We start from the raw sequence: 26761 nt of genomic DNA, 5'->3' as shown, positions 1-26761 counted from the left end.
CTGTTAAGTGTTTGTCTGCTTCCAACATCTGCTACCAAGACTTTTTTTTAAAGCTTTTGTCAAGATGGAATTTTAACATAGGAAGGCTGTGTGTCTGATTTCTGTTGGTAATGCACTGCTTGAGGTCAAACTCTTGATTTATGAGATTAGTATGGAATATACTTCATATAACAACAATTGTTCCTTGACATGTGATTCCGCTGTGGAAAGTGATTGGAAGAGATGGCACATGTTCAATACGCAGCTTTTTTAAGTGGTTCTTTATTAGTGACGGAAGATGACTTTGAGTGAACTATATTGGTCATTCAGTTGAAGCCAAGTCCATTGACTTCTGCTCTAATTAACACACAAGGAGCATCACTACCAGTATTCTGGGTTCAGAAGCACCATGCAAACCAAAAAGGGTCCAGCTTGGTTTGTATCTCAAGGGTTTGCTTACAATGCTGCTCATGATTTTGAAGCACAAGGCAACCCACACTTGCCCCCAACTCTCTTGATACTTAGAAACTAAAAATAAGTTCTACAAATCTTTGAGGGACTGGAAACACCAAACCTTTAGAACCTCATCTTTTGAGAGAAGCTGAAACTTTTAATAACTGGTGCAGAACTTTTATTGCAAATTAAATTACCTATCTAGTTGGCTTTCTTTGAAATTAATTTATAGCATTGCTACCTTTTGCCTTGAGACAACTTAATATGGCAAGTGTATACACTGGAAAACTGTACCACTGCAGCAACAAAAAAATAATTATTAACTTTAGCCTTTATCTAGTTAGGATCAGGCTCTGAATTTAATTCCTTTGGTGTGTTGACAGCTGAAGATTTATGTCTTCCAGCTCTATTCCTGTTGCACAGTTGACAGAAGTGACCTCTCCAAGAAAGGTCTTTGTTACAGATTTTGCTCTGTTTACGTTATTGCCATAAGGGTTGGGATGAAGTACAGTATGTTAAAGCTAATACATCACCTGCTGACAGTGGTCTTATCTCATTGGTAACTATTTCCCTCTCCCAGTATGAAAAAAATGCAAACATTGAGTCCAAGGATCACAAAAAGAAAGTTAAATAATAGTTTTCAAGAGCTTTAGCATTGTCCATCTGTGTGCACTGTATTTTTGTGTCTGATGGTCCAAATACCTGCATAATCTTTTTCCGGGAAGCTACTCTGAAAATATGTCTTTGCTGGATAAACACTGCCAAGGGATAGAGCACAAAAAAAGCTGTTGGGTTTACTCAGGGTCTGTGTCATCTCCAGGGTGAAAGGAAGTGTTTCAGAGTGGGAGAGAATGGCATTCAGGTTAGATAGGCAGAGAAGGTAAAGCAGTACAACTTTAAGACATTGAGCTTCTCCAGTGGAAGGGCGGTGGGATTGGCACAAGGAGCAGGACTTTAGATACCTTCCTGTTTCTCCAAATGCTGTCACAGGTGATCCATCCAGAATGAGTCTTTTAGTCCTCACTGTCAGTGAGATGATGTAATTTCAAGAATGAATTTGTCTTCAAATACAGATTTTAAAACACAAACACGGCATTATATATGTTTTATTATTATGCTTTATTATGTACATAGTTTCAATATGCCCTTTGAAATCTCTCAACAGGGTGCTTCCCAGGCATCTTTTCAGGATGGGGAGATGAACCTCACGGGACCCACAGAACTGCTGTTGGCTCAGAGGGCCCGGCTCCCTAGCAGGTAGGAACATCTTCTGTTTGGTGCTGGCTCAAGTGTGGTTTGTCAATTTATGCAATACAAGACTGACTTCTCATTCCAGCTGCACCTCTGGTTCTGCACTATGCTTCTTATCACCATGATCTATTCTTCCTCCTGCCTTTCCCACTCTAAAATTGCATTTGATTCACATAACAGAGCACATATTTGAGCATGACTATGTCTTGCACTCATTGATGAATATGAAGGAATTTTTGTGCTGTTTGTAGTATAAAGGTAAGGGGGAAATCTAGGTTTTGGTTTTTATTCGGTCCTGCAAGTGTTTCATGTCTTAAGATAGAAAATGTTTGTAATCATCTATCTCAATAAATGACTATTTAACTGAACTATATAATCCTAAAATTATCTCCTTTTTTTGAGTGGTAAGGTTATTACTTTGCTATATCCTGTAGTAGATTTTGTATCAGTGTAAACCATTGCTAATATTTGCAATATTTCCCTGTGCATTCTTTCACTAAAGAAGCCAGGTGGAATAAATCCTTTTCTTCTCTGCAGTTACAACAAACTAGAGATGGCCTGTGCTGTCCTATCTGAATGTGGTCATAGTTCCATTCACGTTTTAGGAAATAACTTTTATTTTAACCAGTCTAAATTTTAAACAACACTTAAATATATAATCTCCATTGGAAACCAGTGGAATAAAACTTGAGAGCTGCATAGTGGAAACTAGAGGAGAAGAAATTAGATGTTCTCAAGAAGTTCAGTAATGAGTAACAATGTTTATTGCTCCTGGAATCAAAGGGAAAATTCTAAATGGTTGAAATGAAATTGAAAAAATAATGGGTTTGTAGATAGCATTTGTTACACCAAATTATCAAGCTAGGGTGCCTTAATTTCCGAGAGTAAGTTGATCAGATCCTTGGTAGTGTTGGAGTGTTTTCATGCTGCTGATTTTCTATCTCATCATAAGCTCAAATTTCAGTTTTGACTGGTGATTCAGGTTGTGTTGGAGTCAGCTTTCTGAGTAGGTAGAGGAATTCAGTACTTTGTCCATTATCTTATGTTTGTTGCAGAACTCTTGAGATATATATAGCATGTTGTATAATTAAATTAAAAAGTGTTACATGACAAACCTCCATGTGACAGCTAAAATGTGAAAAATTAATCTGTTTCAATTTTAATGATGGCAGATAGTCATTTGCTATAATTCTGCAGCTTATAGTTGTTTGTCAAAACAGTATAAGATAAAACTCATGAAATAAACAGTACCTGCATGCCTTAATCTTAGAGCATTTATCCTTGCAAACATCTGAGAGAAAAACAAGTCTTAGTATTCCCTTTTTACCCACATGGGGTCTGTGAAAGAGGCGTGAATATGTACCCCATGCCTGTGGGGAAGTTAGCAAGATCAGGGACTTGAACATTGCTGGTGATCTGGGCCATGCCAGGATTTGTGGAGAAGGATCACCTTTCCTTTCACAGCATTTCAAGGCAAATCAAAATTTGTCTTTTCCCTTTAAGGGAATTAATTTCTCAGTTTTTCTTGTTCTTTGAGTCATAATTTCTGTAGTTTCATGGGCAATTTAATCATCTTGGTACAGTTGTGTTTTTCAACTCAATCTCTCTGGGGTTTTTGCTCCCTCTTAAAGGCCTCCTTGTCACCCAGTTCCTATGCCATTTTGTAATTCCTTCTGCCTGCTGATACTGATGCATATTTTTAGAATGGTGTCATAATGAAAAGGAACTGGAGTGCTTTTCCAGCTTTCCCTGCACCTGCTGGGCCTCTAAGTTACACGCCTGCTGATTAGTGTTCATCATGCAGGTATAGAACTTAGTTCAGTCACTAATGCGTATTTTCTGTTTGTGGAATGTTGCTAAAGATTTCTACAGCTTGTTTCACCTGAGGTAATTATTATGCATCACCAAATATATGCACTCATTTGTCTCTTGATCCGTTAATTTGTAATGGGGATTAATCAAGCTCTGTGCACACTGTTCATATTTACTGTTTTCCTTATGCCTTTACTAGGGTGTTTTAGGCTATCTAAGTCCTCTTAGGAATTTTCTGAGAGCATATTATTGTTTATCGAGTTAAACAATTCATTGCTTGCATTTGGGATTCTTCAGAAGGAGGTTGTGATACTTGTTTACTTCATTATTCGGTGGCTTTTGGAAACATTGACAATGACAAAACCCCTTGTGATACTTTTCACAGGTATTCAGATTTCTGAAATGGCTAGGTCTACTCTGTCACAAACCAGACAAGAATAAGCTTAGGTTTCTGTAGATGTCTTACAATTTTTGCTGAATTCTGCAAACTATCTTGACATAGGAACGTGGAAGGAAGAGTGATAAAGAATATAGAGTGATGCCAGGGTATCAATCAAGTAAGTGTTGAACAGACAGGGAGAAAAGGGAAAGCTGGCCAGAACAGGGTATTCCCAAGAATCTTTTTGCATTGGTAATAGTTATTTTCTTTTTTTGAGATGAATTGTCTTAATCTTGATTGAGATTGCATTGTCTGAAAAATATTGGCCAAAACCAGCCAGGTAAATAAAAATCAAAGCAAAATGGAGAGAAAGGAGCAGTTTTACATAGTCACAGTGGAGTAATAACCGTAATATGCCTTATTTGTGGTTGCTGTGTCCTGAGGTGGTTTTTAAAAACACTGTTTTACCTGCAAGAATTGAGATGGGTACTATAAGGAATTTTTCATCAAAATTGTGAATTATATTTGAGTATTTGTAAAATATTCCACTTTTTCAATGAACATGAGAGGTTCTGAATGCAGTATTTTGTAAAGCAAAGTTAGATCATAGCTCTATGAAATTCACAGGAATTTCAAAAGTCAATGAATTTAAAATGAATTTAAAATTTATAGCAATGATTTGATTTTTGTTTGGCTTTTCTTGTGAGTCAAGTTTTTTAAACTGTTTTTCCAAAAGTGTTTTCATTAGGAGTAGAAGGTTTATAAAGGGAAATAATGAGTCACTAGAGACCATCTGTCTGTCTCAATTATCTTTATTTGATTGAATGCAAGTAAGGAAGGTTTTATTAATAAAAAATATGAAATAATAAGGCTATTTTTTCACAAGCAGTAAAAAAGCATCTTAATATCTAATTTGTCTCCTATCTGAAAGAGTTACTCAAAACTCTGCTTTGTTCAGGTGTTTTTCTTGTTGAATTTTAAAGTTTTTAGGGCCATGAGGGACCACCAGGTCATTAACCCTTCATTTAAATAAGCCACATCAAGAGATGTTAATATAGGTAATATTTCAGCATAATTGTGAGTTACTCCATGCTGTGGACAAAGGGCTATGGAGGAAGGAAAACTACTACTGGCTCTGCTGCTTTCCCTGCTTTCCTTCCTGTCACTGGGTTTGGTAAGCTTTAAGGCCTATAATGCTTTACCAAAATAGCAGCTTCTCATCTGAGAAAATGATCTGAGCCTTCTCATCAGAGCCCCAGCCTGTCTGAGGTGCAGCCAATAAATGGGTATTTCAGAGGGAAGCAGAGAAAGAGTGCCATGATTAATATTGCATGATTAAGAAGCCTAGTCAGTTGAACTTTAAGATCCAGACTTGGATTGTTTTACATTCCTCACTCAAGCAGGAAAACGGTTTGATTTTAAAAAAGTAGGTTTGCTGATTTAAGTAGGGGAAATCAATTTCACATGGAGTAAATGAGTGTCAGTATGGAGGGGTTTTGGCTTCTCTTCTTAGAAGTTAATGGGAAGTCCCTTTGCCTGGATTCTCTTAAAACATTTCACTGCAGAAGTACTGGGAAACTTTTCAGGACTGTATCCCTTGGGAGTCTGAAAATTTTGATTTGACATTTTGCGAGTTGAATTTTACTGTAGGAGAGATTTAAAACATTGGGTCATTGGAATGTTTTTCAATAGATTAAGTAATGGCAATCCTCTTGTAAATTCTGAAGGTGGCTTTTTTTGTTGTTGATTTTCAAGTAAAGATGATATTCAGGGTAAAGGAAGCCAAGCTAGTGTCATCAGTCTATAAAATTTTGTATTTCTCTGTGCCTTTTTTCATGTTCTGTACTAGGTCCGAAAGATTTTCATAGTAAGAGCAGTGTCTTGATACTCTGTAGATGATTAGGTAGGTACTTGTCACAACTTTAAGCACTGAATTCCTTAGCATACTGTACATGGGAATACTGGTTTTCAAAAGCTTGCTTTTCTCAGTAAAAATTACTGTGTTAAGGAACAGTAAACACGAATCTGCTTGGAAGTGGATGTTTAGCTTAATAGCAGTGGATTAGTTGGAACGCAAAGGGTAATTTATGCATAGATAATTCATTATGTGTTTTCATTATGTTCGCTTTTGCTGTCTTCCCACTTCTTTTTAGCAGAGGTCAGGGTCAGTTCCTTGGTTTAAGCACTGTAGATACATAATTAAAGTGTAGCTGAAGCATTTTTTCCTTCTCTGTGTTTTCCTATTTTTAACCTACTGTGTCTTTCATTAGTCTAACAAAAGAGCATTGGAACCATTTGATTTGAGGAAAAAAGACACAAAGCTCCAGTGCTTGCCAGCTATCTGATTTCTCTCTAAAACTTCAGGGTTAATCTTGTGAGCACTAACTAATTTTACCGGGGGAAAAGAAAGTCTGGAACAACTAGATTCATGCATTTTAGTTAGAAGGTGATTTGTTTCCTCTTCAAACCTGAAACTGGGATATTGTGGCATTATTTCATAGTAAATATTGGAACTTAGGGATAGTTTGTTTAGTGTTGTGTAGGATGGAGCAGCTGCTCTGTTCCTGTCTCTTACAAAAGATTGACCAGTTTCCTTAACTGTGCCTGGAAAACTTACCCTTGCCTGCACATTGAGTTGCTTTTTCTCCTCCTTGTAGGGTGCTTTCTAGCCCTATTTAGATATTTTTCTGATTTTCATCATTTGCGTGTGTTCATGCTACATATCATCTTGAGTTCCAGCTCCTTCTTCAGGACTTTCAAGACATTTTAAGCAAAGGCTTGAGCACCTAGCTGAAAACAGGGAAGGAAATATGTGGAAAAGGAGGAGGTGGATGAGAAGTGTGACAGATTTAGTTTAGCTGAATACTCTGAAAGCCTTCTTTGGATGAATTTTTTATCATTAGTACCTGTATTGGTTTAGTATATGAAAAAAGTACACAGCAGAGTCATCAGACTCTTTATTTGGATAAATCTGTGCATGCTTCCTCTTTAAAATGCCCTGTGGGAATTTGCCATGTCCTGTAGGCCTTTGCTCTCTACCAGACATCAACGCCTTTTGTTGATGGATGCTCTCTCTTCTGGAATGGCAGTGTTGGAGGAAGAGGCATGGAACTGGAGGTGCAAGTGAAGAACAAGCAAGGAGATACAGCTTAATAACTGCATCTGTGAGCTCTCTACATCTGGCTGACATTTAATTTGCCTTTTGCTTGGCTGTGGTCAATAAAAACACCACATAGCATGTTCAGAATATCAGCTGTGCTTTTCTGTTTGCAAGGGAAACATTGACATTCTGCACTAAAAGATTTTTTTGAGATATGGCACCTTACTAATCAGTACCTTTTCTTAAAAATGCTTGAGAAAGTGTTGACTATGACTAAAATTGCAAAGGTAAATGCCACTGGAATGGTAAATACTTTGTGTTTACTCAAGCAGTAGGTTCTTGTGACATACACATGATGACAAGTTTTGCCCAGTAACCCATGCAGTAAGCAGCTTTTCTGAGGTACTGTCTTCACTGTGTTGCAGAACAATTAATCTGCTTTAGGCTGTGCCTACTGCATTCTTCAAGAGTAATTCTACCAAGCCTTTGTAGCTGGGGAAGCTCAAAGCACCTTAGTGAACTCAGTCTTGCTGCAGCAACACATAATGAATGTTTCTTTCTGGCAAGGGTTCCCTTTAAAGCATCTGTGTACTCAGTGTTGGGTCGGCTTCTTCAGTGTTCTTGGGTTGTCTGCAAAGAAGCTTTCAGCTAATAGATCTTTTCCCGTTGTGTAAATCCCGAACTGCTAATTCTTGATACAGGTTTCAGGAGAGGGAGCTATAGTATTCCACAGCCAGGACACTGCAAATCTGAGGAATAGATTGATTCGCAATTTAATATGACCACTAAATGTGCAGCACTCTGTTTAAATTTTGCTTTCCATGTTGCCAGTGCTGTGCATGCTCACTACTGTGTACACGTTCTCTATCTCTTTGCTGAACAGTACCTGTCAGTGTTTTTAATAATATGCATGGCAGGCCTTGTTGACAAATGTGCTAGACGGTAAAGAATCTGTCAGAAATCAATAATATCAAACAAAGAAGAATTTAAATAGTAAATGATGACAGCCTCTTCAGGTTAAAAATCAATAGTATAGCATCTTGGATCAGGTCATGCTGGACAGGTGTTCTCCCCTGAGTGAGACCTGAGGTACCTTCAGTGCAGCTAGGGGGAGGGAGGTGCCAGCATGTGTTGGAACAAGGCTGAGTGCTGTGTTTCTGGCTGGGGTGAACTTTGCACTTCAGAGGAATTTCGCTGACATAAAGGCTTTTTAAAAGTTTGGTCTTTTTGACTCCTGTAATAATGTATCTGTATGCATTCCACAGAGTAGATTCTTCAAGATTTCGTGAGGTAGGAGTTCTGCCTGTTCCTTGAAGAGCAAGGAGGAGATACTCAGCCTACCGATGCTCCCTATCATCCCCAGCTAGGGATTTTCCTCTGGTTTTTTAATACTGATTTGATGGGCCAGACATGTGTTTTCTTTTACAGCAAAATGCATTTAAGATCTGTACGGGAGATTTCAAAGGGCAGTAGGTCATAACTTCTCAATTTTTTTTTTTCTATTTAGGTATTTGTTTGTTTTTAAAATGTGTTGAATATTGCAAAAATTCTGTAAATTACATTCTTTTGTCACAGCTATCAGCCTGTAAGACAGTAATTCTGCTTTCTCCTACATATTTCTTTAGTTTTTTTAACCTAGCTCTGTCAATCTGAAGAGTCCTAGCACCTGTGTGTCCCATGTGCCTTTGGAGTTTAGTAATTAGTATTCTTAGAGCTCATCCTATTTAGAATCTCACTCAGCCATGCCCTGTTCCTGAATACTCTGTCCACTACAGTATAAACTGTAAGCCAGCATGAAATAGTACAGTGCTGAGTTCAGCTGTCCTTGTGTGCAGATTAAACCTGCCTGAAGAGGGACAGAACAAGTGAATGATACCAAATGTGTCTGAATCGCTAATCTTGGAGGTTCTTAAACAAATGAAAAAAACCAAATCAAATCCCAGATGTTCTGGTTTTAAAATTTTTTAACTGTCATGCTTGCATAGGTACAATATAAAAAATAACATGTCCTCAAAGGTCCATGAAAGTTGGTGTCAAAGGCTGTTTTCTTCTTGGATGTAACTGAGTCCCTTTTATTTGAGAAGGAGAAGTCTATTTAGACTCATGGATTTTTAATTAGCATTATAATTTCTAAGTTCTTAATACATGTATAAGTGTGCTCTTATTCTGAACGTTAGTGCTCTAGAACATCTGTAAGTTTTAGGATGCACCAAAAATTTTTAAAGTAATATATAATGTGCACGTCGGCTATTTGTTTTCACAAAGAAGCCTATTTTTCTTAGTGTGTACATTTCATGTTCAGTTTAAAAGTAAGTTTGTATGTTTTCTTTGGCTTTCGGCCTACTTATAACTGTGACTACATTGATTTAATATGACAGCTCACCTGTCGCAATAGCCCTCAAAAAAATTCCTGCTCTTTCTTAGAGTTGCTTAGGAAGACAACTCCTCCCTAGAGCACACAGGGTTATTTGGGGACAGCTGTAATTTACTTAAATTTTCCCTGTGCAAATGAAAGCCCACTCACTACTTCTAATTTTTTTCTGAATCTAAAGGGCTTGGCTGCTTAATTTACTTATGCTTTTTGATTTTGTAGAAGTTCAAAAGACAATATAAGTAGCCCTTTAATTATCTTTCTTTGTGTGTTAAGAGAATTGGAGGAAGTAAAAGATGGAACTGAAAGAGGAGCTAATTCCCTATGCATGCATTTTTGAGGTTTTTGGTAACCACACTGATTAGCTTTTCTAACCAGCCTCACCAGAAAAAAATGTATTAAAAAAAATCTTACAGGAAGATTTTGTCAGGATTTCCCCATTTGATTAATGAAGTGGTGAATACAGGAAAGAAAAATCCACAAATGCCTGTTGATGGTGTCTGTTTTATAAATACAGTAACATGTAAATCTGTTACTTTGGGATCAGTGGTGGCTTGTTATTCAGGGTCTTTCCATTTAATATCTAGAGAACATCAGTTCATTACAGTGCCAGCATTCTTTAAAGAACAGTTTGCAAAAAATAAAAGCTCCCCAAAACTCACTCTGTTCCCTAATTAAAAAAAAAAATTATAAACTTATTTTTCAGTCTTATTCTATATTTAGCCAATCAAGCTAAGAATTTTTGTATTTAGGGCAAATTGCTTCTCATTAATCATTGTGCAACTGGATAAAGGTTCATAACAACAAAAAAATATTCCTGTGTTATTAGGAGGCAATGCCAGATTTTGTCTAAGGTCATTTGAGTAATTGTGCTCCTTGTGAGAGGGCTCAGCTGTGCCGCTTGGGTTCATGTTGTACCTAATGTGGTGTGACTGTGCTGCCATTTCAAGGGCAATCACAGACTCCGGATGGGTTTCGGTGCGGATTCTTGCATCAAATCAAATGATCATAAAACCATGGTTCAGCAAGATCAGTCAACTGGTGCCAGAGGAAGTTGTGGTACTTGTGAAAAATCATCTGAGGTAGGGAGGGCAGGGTGATAGTAAAGAATCTGCTTGGTTGTCTTATCTAGCGAACGTGTGCTCTCTAGACCTGGTGCACAGGGAAGGATCAGAAGTCTCTTTCTCTCTAGCAGTCTGCACTTGATCAGTTAGACTGAGTGTTTAACTCGGGGCAGCATCTGAAGTGGCCATTTGGTTCAGTTTCACGTGTTCTGTGCACACTGAAGGGTTGGCAGGCACACAGAGCTCACGGCTGGCGTGTTCTGAATGGGTGTGCCCAGGAGTTGACTGCTGGCCACCGATCCTGAGTGCTAGGGGTGTTCAGTACTGTGGGAGGGAGTATTTTGGAAGATGGACACTATTGTGGAATGAAGGAACCAGGTCTGCTGAAATACAGACATTGCTAAATTTTTTAGGTTCTAGCCAGTTCAAGTACCTTCCTTTTCCAGTCATGTCACCCAGAATAGAGTTAAGGTCACTGTGAGGCTGACAGTGTACAATAGTCAATAGGAAGTGAAACAGCACATGCCATGAAACAGCATAAGTCTGTCAGAGATAATACAGAGGTTTTTAATAACAGTGTTAGAGGAAGGAAACTTGATAAAATGAGCTGAGTTGCACTACTGATCACAATTTTTGTTCTTTGTTCATCACAGAGGTTTTATGCAACTGAGGGAAGAAATCAGTATATTAAATAGGATTTGACTTGAAAGTCTCAATGTCCTTTCTGTGTGATCTTTGTGTTTATAATGTGGCCACATGGGAAAATTGAAGCAACTCACATGGAGCTTAAATTAAAAACATGTAAAATAACCCTCCCCTCTGCCTTTTTTTTTTTGATGATTAAGTCTCTCCTCACATAAAAGCTTATTATTTAGTATTCTAATTAATTTACTTGAAGGTTAACTTACGAAAATGTCTAGTATTTGATTTCTTTCCCTTTTAAAAAGCACAAATGCTAATCTAAAACAATTAAAGAATTTCATGACTGTTTTACTTTTCATTTTATTTTCATATATTAGTGAGCTCTGAGTAAAATATTTTTTCTACCCTTTCTGCTATCTGATCAATCAGGAATTTGTTTTATTGATATATGGAGATATAGAGATATTCAAAGACTATGGAGAATTCTCTGAATAAGCTTATGAGATTTGTTTCCATGTGCTCTTTTTCAGTGAAATGACAAAAACAGTGGAGATTTCTGGAGAAGGTGGACCCTTGGGAATACATGTAGTGCCCTTTTTTTCATCCTTGAGTGGAAGGTAAGATAGTTTCTGCATTGCTCAAGAAGTATATTAATGAAAGGATTTCATTTGTGCTTATCTTAAAATGCCTGTTTACCTGAAGGAAGACAAAAATTGGTCTATGGTGCTCGTCCATTACCAAAATATTTACTAGTCCTAGTTCTGTATAAGGCAACCATAGAATCATTTAGGTTAGAAAAGACCTCAAAAATACTTGAGTCCAACCATTGATAGATCTCCATCTTGTCGACTAGACCACAGTCTGAAGTGCCATGTCCAATTGCTTTGAGTCAGTACTATCATCTGTATTCATGTATGCCCTTTTAATTGTCCCAGCTTTTATTCTCTGAATGGTAAACTGGACTCAGTAGTTTTGTGTGGTGTTGGGTTGGTTTTCTTGTGCTCTTGTGGGCTTGTTTGTTTTTGTTTGTTGTTTTGTTGTTCCTAATTGAATATCTCTGCAGAGTCTCTTCCTTAGAGACATACCAGACAAGAAGAGTCAAGAAATTGCTTGCCTCCTCATACCTCATACTTTTCAAGCCATCTTTCAGATTTGATTGCATAGCATTTATAAAATGTGCTCTATACCATGAACCTTTTTTTGTCACAATACAATTACTTTAATTATAAATGATTTAACCAAGTCCATCGAGATCACAAAAGCCTATTATAGTAGCGTGCTCATACTGATGTGCTGTAGTTAAGACTGCGTCAGCATTTTCATTATAGCTGTTTTCCAAGCTATGTAACTAGGATGTGTTAAAAAAAAAAAATCTAGGCTGAAATTTGACATACAGAGGCTTAGCCAGAGAGTTAATTTGACACTGGCAGCCGTGAATAAGAGATGGGAAATTGCCAGACCCATAAATGACACTGCTTTATAGTAAAATGTCTGCCTGTTACACAAAGCCAATTATTGCAAAAGTAAAAATTGTCTAATTCTTGAATATTTCTTTACTTGTCAATTCATGTAGGACAGAGAATGTGAAGGATTGAGTTACCTTGTAAAGGTCTGTTTTCTTGGCAAGATTTGAATTTGTGAGTGGACCCAAATTAATTCAGATTGTTTTATTTACCAAAAGGGAAAATAGATGTCCATCTGCTGCCTGTAAAATGGCATCACTGTCCCAAGAAGAAAGTTGGTCTTCAGTGGCAACTGTCAGAGATCCAAGTTGTGTCCTTGGCTTTTTGGGCTGCCTGTTGGTCTTGAGAAAGCCACCTGTGTTTGTTACCATTCTGAGATGCAGACCAGAGCTCCTTGATATAGGCATGCCATGAAGGCTGTAGTGGGTACACCATACTATAAGATCTTTCAGTAAAACAATTTTGATGAAATTGCAAGCTATTAAAATCAGTAATTGTTGTGACTGAAATGCAGTTTTGTACTTAAGTATTGCTGTGTTGAGAGCTGCTTTTAAAGACCTGCAAGAAGAAGAGTTCTTGGCATACATTGTATTCATGTTAATGTGTCCTTACTTAGAAATGCTTTTGGGGATCTGCTGGAGTAGAGGAGGTCTTTGACAACTGAGGTACTGGTTTAGGTAGTTGTCTTTACATTTTAAGACAGCTCTTGGCAGAACTGTACTGATACCTTTGTTAAAGCACTGGACTGGCTTAAATGGCTTGACCCTCTTTTTTTCATCTATTCTGAGACCAGAATATAAATTGTGACTCATCATAACATGAGAAAGTACAGAAGAGCATATTTTATTTCTTTTGGTGACATAATAGAATTTATGAGGACATGCTGGCTCTGACTAGCTGGGTCTGGTATTTCAATTGTAAAGTTATCTTCTAATAAGGTAATGCTGGCTTTAGCATGGTGCTGCTGCAGGCCAAAATTTTTCTACAGGTCATTAAAATATCATATTAATTTACAAAGTCTTAGTTTATACAGGAACTACAAAAGTAATGGAAATCATTTTTCCCCTTTCTTTTGCACTTAAATATCATTCAAAACAGGAAATTAAAATTTAATAGTGAATTAAAATGGTAAAATTTAGGCTGTGGAAGAAAGTAATGGAGGAATTAATTCAAACTGCCTTAGTCTATATAACTCAAGGCTCGTGGGCAGTACAGCACACTCAAGTTTCAGACAGGTAGGCCATCCTATTGCATATGTGAATGCAGTATCCAAGCACACAGGATTAGTGAGCAACCAACTTAATTTGTAATTTCATTTATTTCTGTACTTTTACTGGTTTGCATTTTAACACAGTTGTATTTAGGTAGTTCTAGTTGTATTTAGTTAGTTCTTAGGGTTAAGGTTTTTGATTGCCACTAGTTGGATGTCATCAAAAGGGCTGTGGCCCCTCACCATCATTACCCTTTTTAATCCTTTGGGAAGGAAAACACTTGTTACAAGAGAATCTTTATGCTATGAAATCACTTTTTTCTGTTAGATACTGCAAAGAACTAATATTCTGTAGAAACTAGTTTTTCACTTAGTAATTGATAGGACAAAACTACAAATTTTTTTTATTGTTGTTAGACAGTAAATCTAAAATCAAATGCTCAGTGAATATAGTGTCGCTTGAATTAGTTGATGGTGTACTGTGAATCTGTTGAATGGACTTTAGATATGAGAGGCAGTCATCAATCTGAGACAAAAATACAGGACTTCTGCTTTGTGATTGGAGTGCTGGCACATTGAAAATTGCACATTAATATTTTATGAAGTATAACCAATAGAAAATGGTCTCTAAAGGTCATCCTTGATGACCATCTTTGATGCTGAACTGGTATGGAAATTTAGTGGACAAAGATTGATTATAGAAGTTCTTTACAAACGCACTGTTGTCAGGAATTTTTGCACACTGTAGTGTATCATTGGCTATAGCCGTGTTGAATTATAGTTTGCAACACAGCAGTGTTCCAGGTAGGCCAGGATTAGCCAAGTGCTCCTAGCAGAGTAAGCAACACTGGAATTTTGCACCATCCATACTGGCACACTTATTGCATTATTCTGTGCTGCACCTCCATTTTCACTTGCACTTAATTTGTTAACAAAGAGCTTGGGTGTTGATGTTCTGCTGATGTCCTGCCACATCAATGAGTAGTATTGCTGTCTTGTATCAAAGCAAGGGGCTTTGGCAACTGAAAATTTCATAGGTGTTTACAGAAGTAGAAAAGTCAGTTAGTTTTCCATCTCATTCTAACTCCTGTTTATTTTATTGTAGTCAAGGTAGAAAATTACTTTTAATCTGTTTGTGCTTTTACTTGAAGCAGTGGCAGAAAAATATGGCATAAGCTATACTGACATTTTTAACTGGAGAGGGGTCTAGGTGTTTTCCTCTGTTTCTCCAAGTATGACCTACAGGACTTAATGCTCCCCAAGTTCTTGCAAGTAGTAAAGCATTAGTGTACTGCAATTTTTCATTATATTTTTTTGAATCCCCCCTATTTCATTAATTAGTCAGCTGAAACCTTCCTCTAGGTTAAGCACTTCTTACATAGGGAGTCAGTCTACTCTATCGTTTCATACACAGTAGAGATTAATATCTGTTTTTACTTCTCTGAATTTGTGTCAGCACAATAAGGACAGTTTGCACCAATGTTTTGCATTTTAGGATGCTGGGACTCTTCATCCGTGGTATTGAGGAAAACAGCAGATCTAGGCGTGATGGTCTTTTCCATGAAAATGAATGCATTGTGAAGATAAACCATGTGGACCTTACAGATAAAACCTTTGCACAGTAAGTGCTGGTTTATATTTTAACTAGCCAGGATATTATGCAGCGCTGTGTTTAAGTGATTTGTAAAGGGATTAATACTGATTTCAGAAAAAAAAAAGCCTATGAAATTGCTATGTGGCAGAAACTTCATAATTTCTTTCTGAAACCTCCAAATAAGATGTAATTTGAGGAGTTTTAGTGAACTTACTGTGCTTACCTAATTTAATAGCATTAAGTTTTGTAGTTGCTATCTTGCCTTTCTAGTTCTTCTATTGCTTTTACCATATTCTCTTTGTAACTTTTTATTTCATAAGACCTTCAGAATGAGTCAACATAACAGCATGGTGTTTAATGTTCTTTTGCAAATGAAATAAGATGTTTTTATTGTGCTGCAGCTTTTCAAGCATTAATTTTTTAAAAATACTTCTACTGTCAGAGTATGATTACTTGAGCTAAATGGAAAGTCTTACTTCTTATGACTTTTATTAAAAGTCTGTTGACATTTATTATCTATCTCAAATAATTTTTAACTAACAGGTTGTTTTGATCATCTATGGATTAATGTGGCATTGTTGCTCAAAAGAATAGCCTCTCAAATTTCACGATATTTACTGTAGTAATTAAATAGTAATTTGTTTTTGCTCTCAATCCATATGTTCAGACAACTGAGTGATTGTTTATAATATAACAAAAACTTACTGAGATGTCAAGGGAGTCGAGGCTTAACTTTATAAACAGTAAGCCAAATGTTCAAGGCTTCTAGACTAAAATCAAATACATTAATTTCACAGTTAGGAATAAATATTTGCAAAATAAGTTTTCATGAAACCAGTGTAGTTCTGTAGCATAGGTATTCTTGTTTCTGAGACTGCTTTTTTTCCTCCTTATAGCTTTTTAGTTACAGCTTTCTGCATATTTGGTGGTAAAAGCACTTTGCTTTACAGAACGGCTCTATATGTGCCATTCTCTTCCATCCATGCTATTCCTAAATAAGATATCAATTTTAGCAGAACATAATTGTCTGTCTGTATCTTGTTAATTCATTGCCCCACTGTGCAGTTTGCTAATGAAATTTTGCAAATAAGGTTTGCTTGAATCAAAACCTCTCTTTTCAAAATCCTGTGTGATCCTTTCTTTACAATGTGTTGTCTCCTCTGTGTTTTCTTCTGAGTGTAACTACATCTCCAAAGGCTTTCAGCCTGTGAGGTGTTTGTGGAGTGGAGGACTCTGCATGTTTTTCTGTAAGATTTCTAGATTGTGGGGCAGTTAGAAATACTTCAGGAAATTTTCTAGTACTCTGTCAGACTTTCCTTCAAAATGCAACATGCAGGACACTTTCTAAAATCTTGTGTAGAGTTTTAGGAGTTGGAAGGACTATTTACCATAAGAGTTAGCTTAAAGAGATTGGTCTTGTTAGACTCTCTCTCTGTTATTGGGAGAGAAAAGTGTCTTAAAGATGACTCAGAGCAGAGCCTAATTTTGTTGGGCTAAGTTTCCTTATATTACAAAACCAAGTAGTGTGGTTGCAGTGGCAATTGAGGGAAAAATACAAGTATTGAGGGCCTAATGTCTGTTTGGGAACAGGGGAGAACATTTTAGATGAGCTCTAACATATTTCCAAATCTTGAGTTGTTCTGCTGAATTATTTTCCAAAATACTTTTCTACATCATCTCTCTTCCCTGGCTGCGGAGACTGGCTGAAGACTCTTTCCAGGCTGAAGCTAATCTCCTTGAGCATGCCTTTAGTTTTCATCTTGCATGATGTAACTGTGCTAACCTGACAGAAGTCCAAGTTAAAGAAATCCACTAATTGTAAAAGCTACAACCAAGTGTTGTTCCAGTGACTGTTGACCCAGAAATAACAATCAGATTCTCCTTAGAGAGGAAAATCTGTTGGCTGGTTTCAAATTGACATTTCTTCATAAACCTTGTAAAAGCTGTTTTAACACTTAGACTGTTACATGGTGTCTCTTTCTAATTTCAGCAGAGACTTTCTAGTATTGCTCCTGACAATTTCTGCTTCTGCAGCTGTAGCAGCAGCCTACTTTCTGTATTCCCACGTTTATAATAGCTATATATTGGGACTGTTGGTCTACTTTTTCATTTGCTGCTAATCTATTCAATTACATTCTGTTGTGCTGCAGAGTTTCTAGCACCTCTTTTAACTGACTCTCTTACTTCTTTAAAGTATGCACTTGGGGTCTCAAGAAATATAAATTTCTCCATTCATTAGTTTTTCCCTTTGAAGTGTAGCCAGTTATTTTGCCCCTGAAGACTGCATTTAGACTTTCCCATAGGATGTCTTGAGTGATTTCCACTAATTTTTGTTTGAAGGAGATCTTATGTTTTTTCTTGCATATATTTTAAATATTAACCTTTTGAAACTGAGTTATTAAATTACCTTGTAACATAAGACCAAGCAGCTACTTACAAGGATGAAGATGGGGTGTGAAAGAAACAGAGTTAACGTTTTACATCCTTTATGCTGGAAGTGTGCCATGGCTTCTACTATCAGGGTAAGGTCTGTCCTTGACAACTTTGACAGGCTATAGGTGAATGGATAACCTATAATCTCTGCTGAGACACTGGAGCCCAGTCTGTTACAGCTCTGAAACGCAACCCTTGAGGGTGATACTAAAAGAATGCCTCCCTACAACATTCTCCCTGCTACGTTTCTTTTCCAAATTTGAGATTTCTCTCTGACAGCATCACCTGTCAGTGAATGTTGCTATTCTGATTCTTGATGCTTTTGCAGTCAGTGTGGCAAGACTGGTTCTTTCCCACAGCAGTACCCATTGGGACTGACCCCTGACTTCAATGTCTTCATGCTACAGAAAACCCTCTTAAAACAGCCTCTTTTCCACCACCTGCAGTTGCAAGGTGGATATATTGTGCAACTCCGTTCATCTGGGAAAGCAGTAGGTGTGTTTTCAAGACATTTATATTTGCAGTGCCTTCCTTCCTGTGTCAGTGTAAAAAAAAAAAAAAAAAAAAAAAAAATTTCAGAAGTACTTTAAACATTGATTCCTGTTACATAACTGAGTATAAATCCAAAGCCAGGACTTGAGCAAAATAGTAACTCAGACTGACAAACATACCACAGAAGGGTAGGAGTTAAGTACAATGTTCTTAGAAGGGCTCTATGATTTATTTAAAATTTAATGTAGCCATTACTTTCCCTCTTGCCTCAATTCAGCTAAGCAGAAGTTTTCAGTTTTTAATTCTCAAACTGCACTTGAGCTACTTCTTCTGTTCATACTCAAGTGGTCTTCTGCAGTATGGAAGAAAATCCATCCCTTTCAACAGAAGGTAGGAGAGAAAAGCATAGAAAGAAGAAAGTCTCCTTTGTTCCTTTAGAATCCAAGGTTTGTAACATGGCTTGATTGTCTAAATCTACAGGTTATTCAAAATCCAGGGAAGGCTTTATGAGCAGTTCTTTTGGCCAACTTGTCTTAATCCTCCTTACAGTGCATGGGAATCTGAGCATGGTGTTGTTACCATGGTATCAGTTCACAGAATTATAGAATGGTTTGGGTTCGATGGGACCTTAAAGATGATCTCATTCCAACCCCACAGGCATGGACAGGGATGTCACATACTAGATCAGGTTGTTCAGGGCCCCATCCAGCCTGGCCTTGTACATTGCCAAGGATGGGGGATCCAGAGCTTCTCTGGGCAACCTGTTCAAGTACCTCACTACCCTCTGAGTAGGGAATTTCTTCTTAATGTCTGGCCTCAATCTTTCTCTGTTTGTTTAAAGCCGTTCTCCGTTGCCGTATCAGTATCAAAGGGAATAGTTCCATTAAATGCTCTAACACAGTTTTTGGTGCTGATATGAGCACATCAGTAAAAACACGGATTATGTGAAATCTTCATATCCACATTGCAAAAGGTTACTGCTTGAAAGATGTGAGTAATATCGACCTATTTATTTATCCATTTATGTAAAAACACAAATAATTGCACCACTTTGATCATCAGATTTGTTTCCTAGCGTCTATGTATCCCATACCCTCATCCTATTTTATTGCTGTGGAATCAACCAGGAGTTGCATTAGGGATTACAAAGGAATCTGAGGAGCAATTAGACTGGATTTGGAAAAAATGGAGAGTTGAGCTTGCTTGGAGTAGATGTATTCACCAGAACAATTGGTGATGAGTGCTCAGTGTGCCTCTATGCCAACAAGAAAATACATAACAGACAAGCTCTTGAAAAAAGCAGCAAGGTCTATCTTCAGCAGTCTTTTGCCATCAGACCTTCCCTTTCTGATGCTCTGCATGAAGAAATGTGTTCATCAGTTTATTCTGGCTGGTATGTTTTCATAGCATCTTAGGAATTCCAACAGATATGCTGCTCCTACTCGAAATGTAAGGAAATGTTTTGAAATCTTATTTCATGTGTACTTTTCTAAAAAAGGGACACTATAGTTGTAAACATAATGTAAACTTTCATCTTATTCACTGTAAACAACTTCAAATTTTGCCCACATTTTCTAGTTTGTCATATGAATTTTCTTATCTTTCTTTTAAAGGGCTCAGGACATCTTCCGTCAGGCAATGAAATTTCAAAGTGTCATCTTGGAGGTCCTTCCTCCGTATAACCGAGAGCAGTATGAAAAGTCTGCTATTGCTCCTCTTTGTATTCTGAATAACGAAGAAGGAGTTACAAAAACAAAAATTCCACCCCCTCTTCATCCAAAACCTGCTGTGAAAACTATTAATATTTCTGGAGCAATCTTGGAGTCAGGTGTACAGGGAGCACTGCAACAAGCTAAGAGTCCCAACCTCCCACGTCTGGGTAGAAAGCCTTCTTCTCCGTCACTCTCTCCACTTATGGGATTTGGCAATAAGAGAAATGCAAAGAAAATAAAGATAGACCTGAAAAAAGGTAAGTCTTAGTGATGATATGATTAATTTGATATCATGTTCTCTATAGTAATGCCTTAACTTTTAATTTAACAAGTGACGTTGAAGACACAAACAAGTTATTTATCATTTAAAAGTTCCAAAACTTTCCAAAGGTATAGCAATGTAAAGAGTAATTATTTTTACAGTGGGCTTTTTCATAAATTTTGGAGGTGTGTTATCCAGACTTACTGATTAAGACATCTCTGTTACTGACTGTGGAAGCAATTTCATTAGCAACAAGTGATTTTAAGAGATGGTTCAGTCTTTTGACATGTATAGAATCAAAGTTTGAACTGTTTGCTGGTCACCTTTGTTATTTTATTTAATCGACTAATTGACCTCAACAGTGTTATGATGTTCTTTTAAAGATATGTTTAAAAATCTACTCTGCCATTTCATGTTTTCCAAGAGCTTGACCACAGATTTACCTGTCTTTCTCTTTTTTATTCTCTGCAAACCTTTCTTTCTTTCATATTTATTCAGCTGTCAGGAGGCCAAATTTGTGTGTATAACTTTAATTGCTGCACCATGCAGCTGTGTGTCTTTGAATGGAATAACAGGTTTAGGAACATGTAGTAAAATGTGCTTAAGAAATTTCCAATTAGCATTTGTATTTTTTATTTGATTTCTGTCTCTGATTTGGCTGAGAGTAAAATTTGATCCTAGAAGTGGCCCTTTTGAAACTGTCTGTAGCTTTATGCTCACAACACCTTATGAATGTAATCAAGCTCTCATTTCTTAATTTTTGTTGTTTCTTTACCTAAATCACTTATTTTTACTTCTGAACTCTTCATCTTTGTGTTAATGAAACCCATTTAAGAATGTCCCTATTCTAGATCTAATGCTTTCGATTTTGAAACATTTATATTTCTGGAAATTATATCAATGTGATACTGACATCATGATATCTTTGAAAACTACTACATGGGTAGAAATACCACTCAATATAAAAAGATTTTTATGGCCTCTGCTATTCCCAGTGATTTTAGTGGCTTATAAGCAATACCTGCTAATATTTATTTTTGTTATAGCATATCTGTTAACACTTGAGGTTGTTTATTTCTAAGCAGCAAACAACTTCATTTAATGGAAGGTTAGAAATACCACTTTGTCCTTTCTGAACAGCACATCATCAAGTTTTCCATTCAAATAATGTGATATTTTTCCTATTTACCAAATTTCAGTAAAACCTGCTAAATTATATTTATGCTTATAAATAAACAATTCAAATTGCTCTGATTCCATGAAAAACAATTGACATTAAAGTGAGGATTAATATTGTAGTGACCTATAGAAAAGGCAAATGCTTTAAAAAGAGAGTTCTTTCTTGTTTTTTGTTATTATGAGCCTACCCTACCCTAAGTATTTGCATCTTTTGCTGTTTCAAAAGTGTTTGGGTATATGTTTGGACATCAGTAGACTTCTCCAAACCATGCAGAAGATTGGCTTGCGTTTACAGCTTTTTGTTTACTTTCTTTTTTTAAGAGTTAACATGAATGAGTGGTCAGGATTTTTAGGAGTTATCTCTGGGATATCTTGCTGACATTGTTTGCTTACTTTTAATAATCATTGTTGACATGTTGAAATTTATGTTGTGTGTTCCCCATCTGACATTCTAGGTCCAGAAGGACTTGGTTTCACAGTGGTTACCAGAGACTCTTCAGTACATGGTCCTGGTCCAATCTTTGTGAAGAATATTTTACCAAAAGGTGCAGCAGTGAAAGATGGTCGTTTGCAGTCAGGAGACAGAATCCTGGAGGTTAGGATAAACATCCTTTGTATTTGCATTGCTTAAAATTGATTGCTAACTCTGTCATAAATGTTCTATTTCCTCATACATATTATTGATGTATGGAACTACAGTCCTTGCCCTTGGTTTAAAAAGTCATGCTCACAGTTTCTATGTCACTTGTTTGTCAACAAGTGCTTTACACCATGAGGTGGAAAAATGGTTCTTTTCACAAGGGTCCTTGAGGTGTTTGAACAAGGGGAACATGATAAAATCTTGGGTTTTAAAACAGATAAATGTATTGATTTAGGACCAAAACATGTCTAGCCTCTTAAGCCATATACAAAAATCTCCAGTTAATATCAAGCTGGTAAAGTGCTCATTTTAAGGCAATTTTGCTCAAATTGGTCTGTTGAAAATTTTCAGATATCTTGTGACTTACAATCTTATTATCTAATGGGTTATTTCTACTTACTAACCTCAAAAAGCTCTTAAGGTAAACAGTTTTAATACTAAGGTCTTGTTTCTGCACTTTTCATCTTCAAAGTGCTTTACAAACTAATTAAGTCTCACAAACCCCCTGCAAGGCGAGTAAGTACTACAGAGCTGCTTTAACAGATGGTGAAAATGAGGAGGAGAAAGGTTAAGTAATTTGTGCAGGGCCAGAGGGGGAGGCAGTATGGGAGCTGTTGCTGATTCTTCTTTGCTCTCAGTCGCTGAATGACACCTGTGTTAGGTGAGGAGAACCTAATAAACCTGCTGAAAGGCAGTCAGAGATAAGACACCCTCTGTTCTTTTGTGGCTGATAGGTGAATGGACGGGACATCACTGGCAGGACCCAGGAAGAGCTTGTAGCTATGCTGAGAAGCACAAAGCAAGGCGAGACTGTCTGTCTGATTGTGGCTCGTCAGGAGGAGGCCTTTCTACCTCGAGAGCTGGTAAACTTGTTATTCTTTCCCAAAGAGTGACTTTGAAACAATTCCATGGTTAAATACTAGCCCAGGAAATAGAAATTGTCAGCTGAGAAATTACAATAAGAGGTAGTCACATAAAGCTTGTTTCCAAGAAGTATTTATACTCAAATTTGATTTTGAGGGTGTTGGTTTTTATCTACTATAGATGCAATTCCACACAATCTGATTTTTCATCCCCAAAAATGACAGCATAAGCATAACTCACAGAGGAATACTGTAAATTAATTTTGCAAGCGTGAGGTCAAGCATAACTAAAAATGGGTTATTCTCTTTCAGAAAAGCAACAAGCTCTAAACCAGAAATTTAAAGTGCATGTAATTAGCTTGCAGCTTATCACTGGCAAGCTAGTGAGGGTGGCTGCCCCCAGGAGATGTCTCATAAGCCAGGTGCCCAGTTGCAGGAGTGGTGAGGAATAGAATTCTGCTGCCCTCCTTACAAATTTTAGAAGCAAGCTTTTCCTTGGCTGCTAGCCTTTGACTTATTAGGCTTTTGGTTGTCTTTTTTCCTTCTGAAGTACTTAATTTTCACTTTTGTTTTCTATTAACACTGGCATGAAACTCTGTTCTCTTTTCTCTCACATAGGGAACTGCATCAGAGTAAAAGTGCTATCTGATACATGCTTGTTTCCCCTCAGAGAAGGTCATTTCTTTGGTTCCCTCTTCCTTATCTTGATTGATGGCTATACTTGACCTTTCATTAAGTCCTCAGGATAAGGGAAGGACAGCATTTCCTGCTTTTGTCTCGTTTTATCTCCTTCAAAGAACACAAACCGCCTTCATCCTTTCCTTAAGATGCTGCCTTCTTGCTTTTCCTTTAGACTGTTGTCAGGATCTTCTACAGAAGTACTCCGTTATGTTTCCTCACAGAACATTGCTGACAGTTGTCCTCTTGTTTCCCTGTTGCCAGTAGGACCTTGCTGAGGTCAGGGTTGCCTGTGACAGGATAGGGAGCTGGAAGGGTGTTCAGGTTCTCTCATGTGAGTCGTTTCTCTTGTGCTGCTGCTGCCCACTTTTTCTTGTGAGCAGTTGTGAAGTGTCTTAGCTAAACTATTTTTGTATCCATTTTTCCTTTTTATTGTGTAATTTTTAAGGAGCATAATGGTGGTTTTCAGCCTTGTTATTGGGCATTTGTTGTCAGTGATTGCCAAAGCATCAAAGTTTGTCATTGAATTGCTCTGCTGAGTAAGCCCTGAGTTGTAGAGTCAGTGTCTGTGTGGATCAGAGGGAAATTTGAGTATCAAAGTACTAATCTATCTATTCTATGTAGAATTTCTTTTCATTCACCAGCTCTTCTAAATAAGAGCTTGCTTTTTGAAATCACTAGCCATTAATAGTGTTTTCTGGGTTTTTTAAGTTATAATAAAGCACATTACTTTAAAAATGTACGTTAAAAAGTATGCATTCTTCTCTTTTCTCTCCTGTTCCCCCAACATTATACTTATTATGTATTGTCATGGTGTGAATTCTTCTGGAAATCACTGTAGCAGTGTGTGTGTATAAAAGATTGGAAGAATCCAAAAGCTGTTTATATTCTACCTGCCACAATTGTGTGATAATAAATTTTAGTCTCTACAGCGAGGATTAACTACCTTTCAATGGGTGATTTACTTATGACTGGCATGATTGAAATCCAGGAAGTAGCCACATTTATCCTGCTGGCTTGACCTTCTCTTAGATTGCTTTCTCTGTGATAGAATGATGCACAAGCACTGGCCCTGACTGTAACAGTGAGGATGGGGGAATTCTAATACTGCTCTGTGTTCCTCGTTATCCCAGTCAAGTACAACATAATAAAAATGAGAATTACTGAAATATATTACATAAATTTATGGAACCAGCCCATCTAAATTAAAAAGCCCTTCAGCAACATCTGGTAGCTTACAGCAAAAGTGAGAGTTACCATCCCACTAAGCTACCAGATGTTGATGCTAACATGCGAACACAATGCTTGTTAGAATTCATGAGGTGTCTGAGAATAGTCTTAACAAAGATTTTTTTTTTAATGGTTTAGCTTTTTTGTTTGGTTTCAGCTTTAGCCATGATATTACATTGGACTAATCCTCTGCTACCTCAAAAGTTACAGTACTGTTTTATCAAAGAGCAGAAAAATGCCAGCACTTGAAATGTTTGTTTTTGGAAGGAAAAACAGTGGATAATCCGATGGTTTTTGAGGACAGCTGTAACTGAGCGCCCTGACAGTGTAACATGCATGCAGAACTTACCTGAATACTTGGGGATTTTATTAATGCCTGGCAATAATACGGTAATTGCTTTATCAGACTTGTTCTTGCTTTGTGCAGGTCTCCACGGACTGTAATCTGAGTTGTTTTCTTTAGATTCCCTGTTACCTGTTGAAAGAAAAAGGAGAAGGGCCACCTAGTAAATGTACCCACTCCCCACAGTTTCCTGTGGCAAAGATACATCTGGAGGCTGGACCCATTAGGAACCCATGCACAAAAACCACTTTTGAGCATGTTGTTCCCCTAGAACTGGATTTTTATGTGGATTTGCTGGAGAGAATTTGAGAACTGCATGGGCACAAAGCAAATAATGTAATAAAGTCACATTGGGTTACATTTTGTTGCATGGGTCTGTAATAATATAATTTGACTTTACCTTGTGATAAAGCTGCGGCTTGGGGATAGCTTGGTCTCACGAATATTTTCTCTTCAGTATGATAGATGGGAACAGAGTTTGGGTGTTTTGTTACTGTGATCTGTGCTTATGGATTGCTAGCCAGTGGAAAAATATATTCAGAGTAGCAAGCCTTTGTCAGCAGCCAAGATATGATATGGAAGAGGATGAATCAGTGTTGCAAAAAAGTATTATTAAATTTTAGGCAATTGGGGCTTTGGTTACACTGGTTCTTGCAGCATCTGAGAGTTACAGAGTTACAGTGTTTGTGCATAACAAAGGAAAATAATTGAAAACCCAGTACCTGTAGGGTTGTTACTCCTTAAAAAAAAATATGGAGGCTCTAATGAGATTTTTTATATATATATATTGAAACAGATTAGTGAAGTAGAATTTGGACCAACCACAGGCTGTCCTCCTTATTATCCAGTTAGCCAAATGTTCCCAGTAATTCATGCCAGCTGTTGACAATGTAGCAGCTAAGTAAGGAGCTGATTCCAAAACTCCAGGGGAAGATCTTGATTCACTTAATTACCACAGTCTACGGAGTGTCCAGTGATTAGTGTGTTCTTTAAGGTGCATTTGGGTTTTAAACTGTGTAACACTCTTTTCTAGAGGATGGTGAAAATTACAGAGAAAACCTGGTTGAACTGAATAGGTTTAGATTTTCCAGCTCTTCTCAAAGTGAATGGAATGCACATTATGGCCATCATTCTATTGTGTTTTGGAAATAGAGTGTTTTAATCATGTGTGTCTGTTGCATCATGTTTTTTCTCTAGGGAAAATGTATGCTCTGAAAGTGCCATTTCTTTTAATAATGATGCAAAAAATTATTTACTCCCCCTTTTCTTTCTTTGTCCCTGCGTTTGTAAAAAAGGGAATATTGCTTGAGCGAGAGCAGCTCTGGTGCAACCCATTCTGTGCTATGATCCTTTGCAATTCTTTATTTTGTATGATGCACTGCAGCAGAGGAATGTGACTGTTCTGCAATTGCCAGAAATAGTATAGCACAAAAAAAAATTTGCTTGCATTTTTCTCTAAGTTAGAGCACATGCATTGTAATTTTTGCATATCCTTTATTTTTTGTTTTAAAAATCTCTTTGACTTACAGTTGCAACTGTAATTGCTATTTCTGTGGTTTCTTGGCATATTAACTGATGCCTGCAGAATGGGGGAGGAAAGGGAACAAACCA

At 37.2% G+C, this 26761-nt stretch overlaps 1 protein-coding gene across 8 annotated transcripts in view; it reads left to right on the top strand.

The window, feature by feature from the left end:
- PARD3B (par-3 family cell polarity regulator beta) overlaps positions 1 to 26761 on the top strand; it is a 392041-nt gene that overhangs the window by 159410 nt on the left and 205870 nt on the right. For all 8 annotated transcript variants that reach the window (XR_010440948.1, XM_064717877.1, XM_064717876.1 and 5 more), the window contains 6 exons: positions 1598 to 1689; positions 11582 to 11668; positions 15220 to 15345; positions 19857 to 20212; positions 21852 to 21991; positions 22771 to 22899. Coding sequence is in view for 7 of the 8 variants with exons in the window: in XM_064717877.1 (XP_064573947.1) it covers positions 1598 to 1689; positions 11582 to 11668; positions 15220 to 15345; positions 19857 to 20212; positions 21852 to 21991; positions 22771 to 22899 (930 nt within the window). In the remaining variant the exon portion in view is untranslated. The remainder of the gene's footprint in view (positions 1 to 1597; positions 1690 to 11581; positions 11669 to 15219; positions 15346 to 19856; positions 20213 to 21851; positions 21992 to 22770; positions 22900 to 26761) is intronic.

This window comes from Zonotrichia leucophrys, chromosome 7, assembly GCF_028769735.1.
Source record: "Zonotrichia leucophrys gambelii isolate GWCS_2022_RI chromosome 7, RI_Zleu_2.0, whole genome shotgun sequence".
Lineage (NCBI taxonomy): Eukaryota > Metazoa > Chordata > Aves > Passeriformes > Passerellidae > Zonotrichia > Zonotrichia leucophrys.
This window is presented reverse-complemented; position numbering and strand designations above follow the sequence as displayed.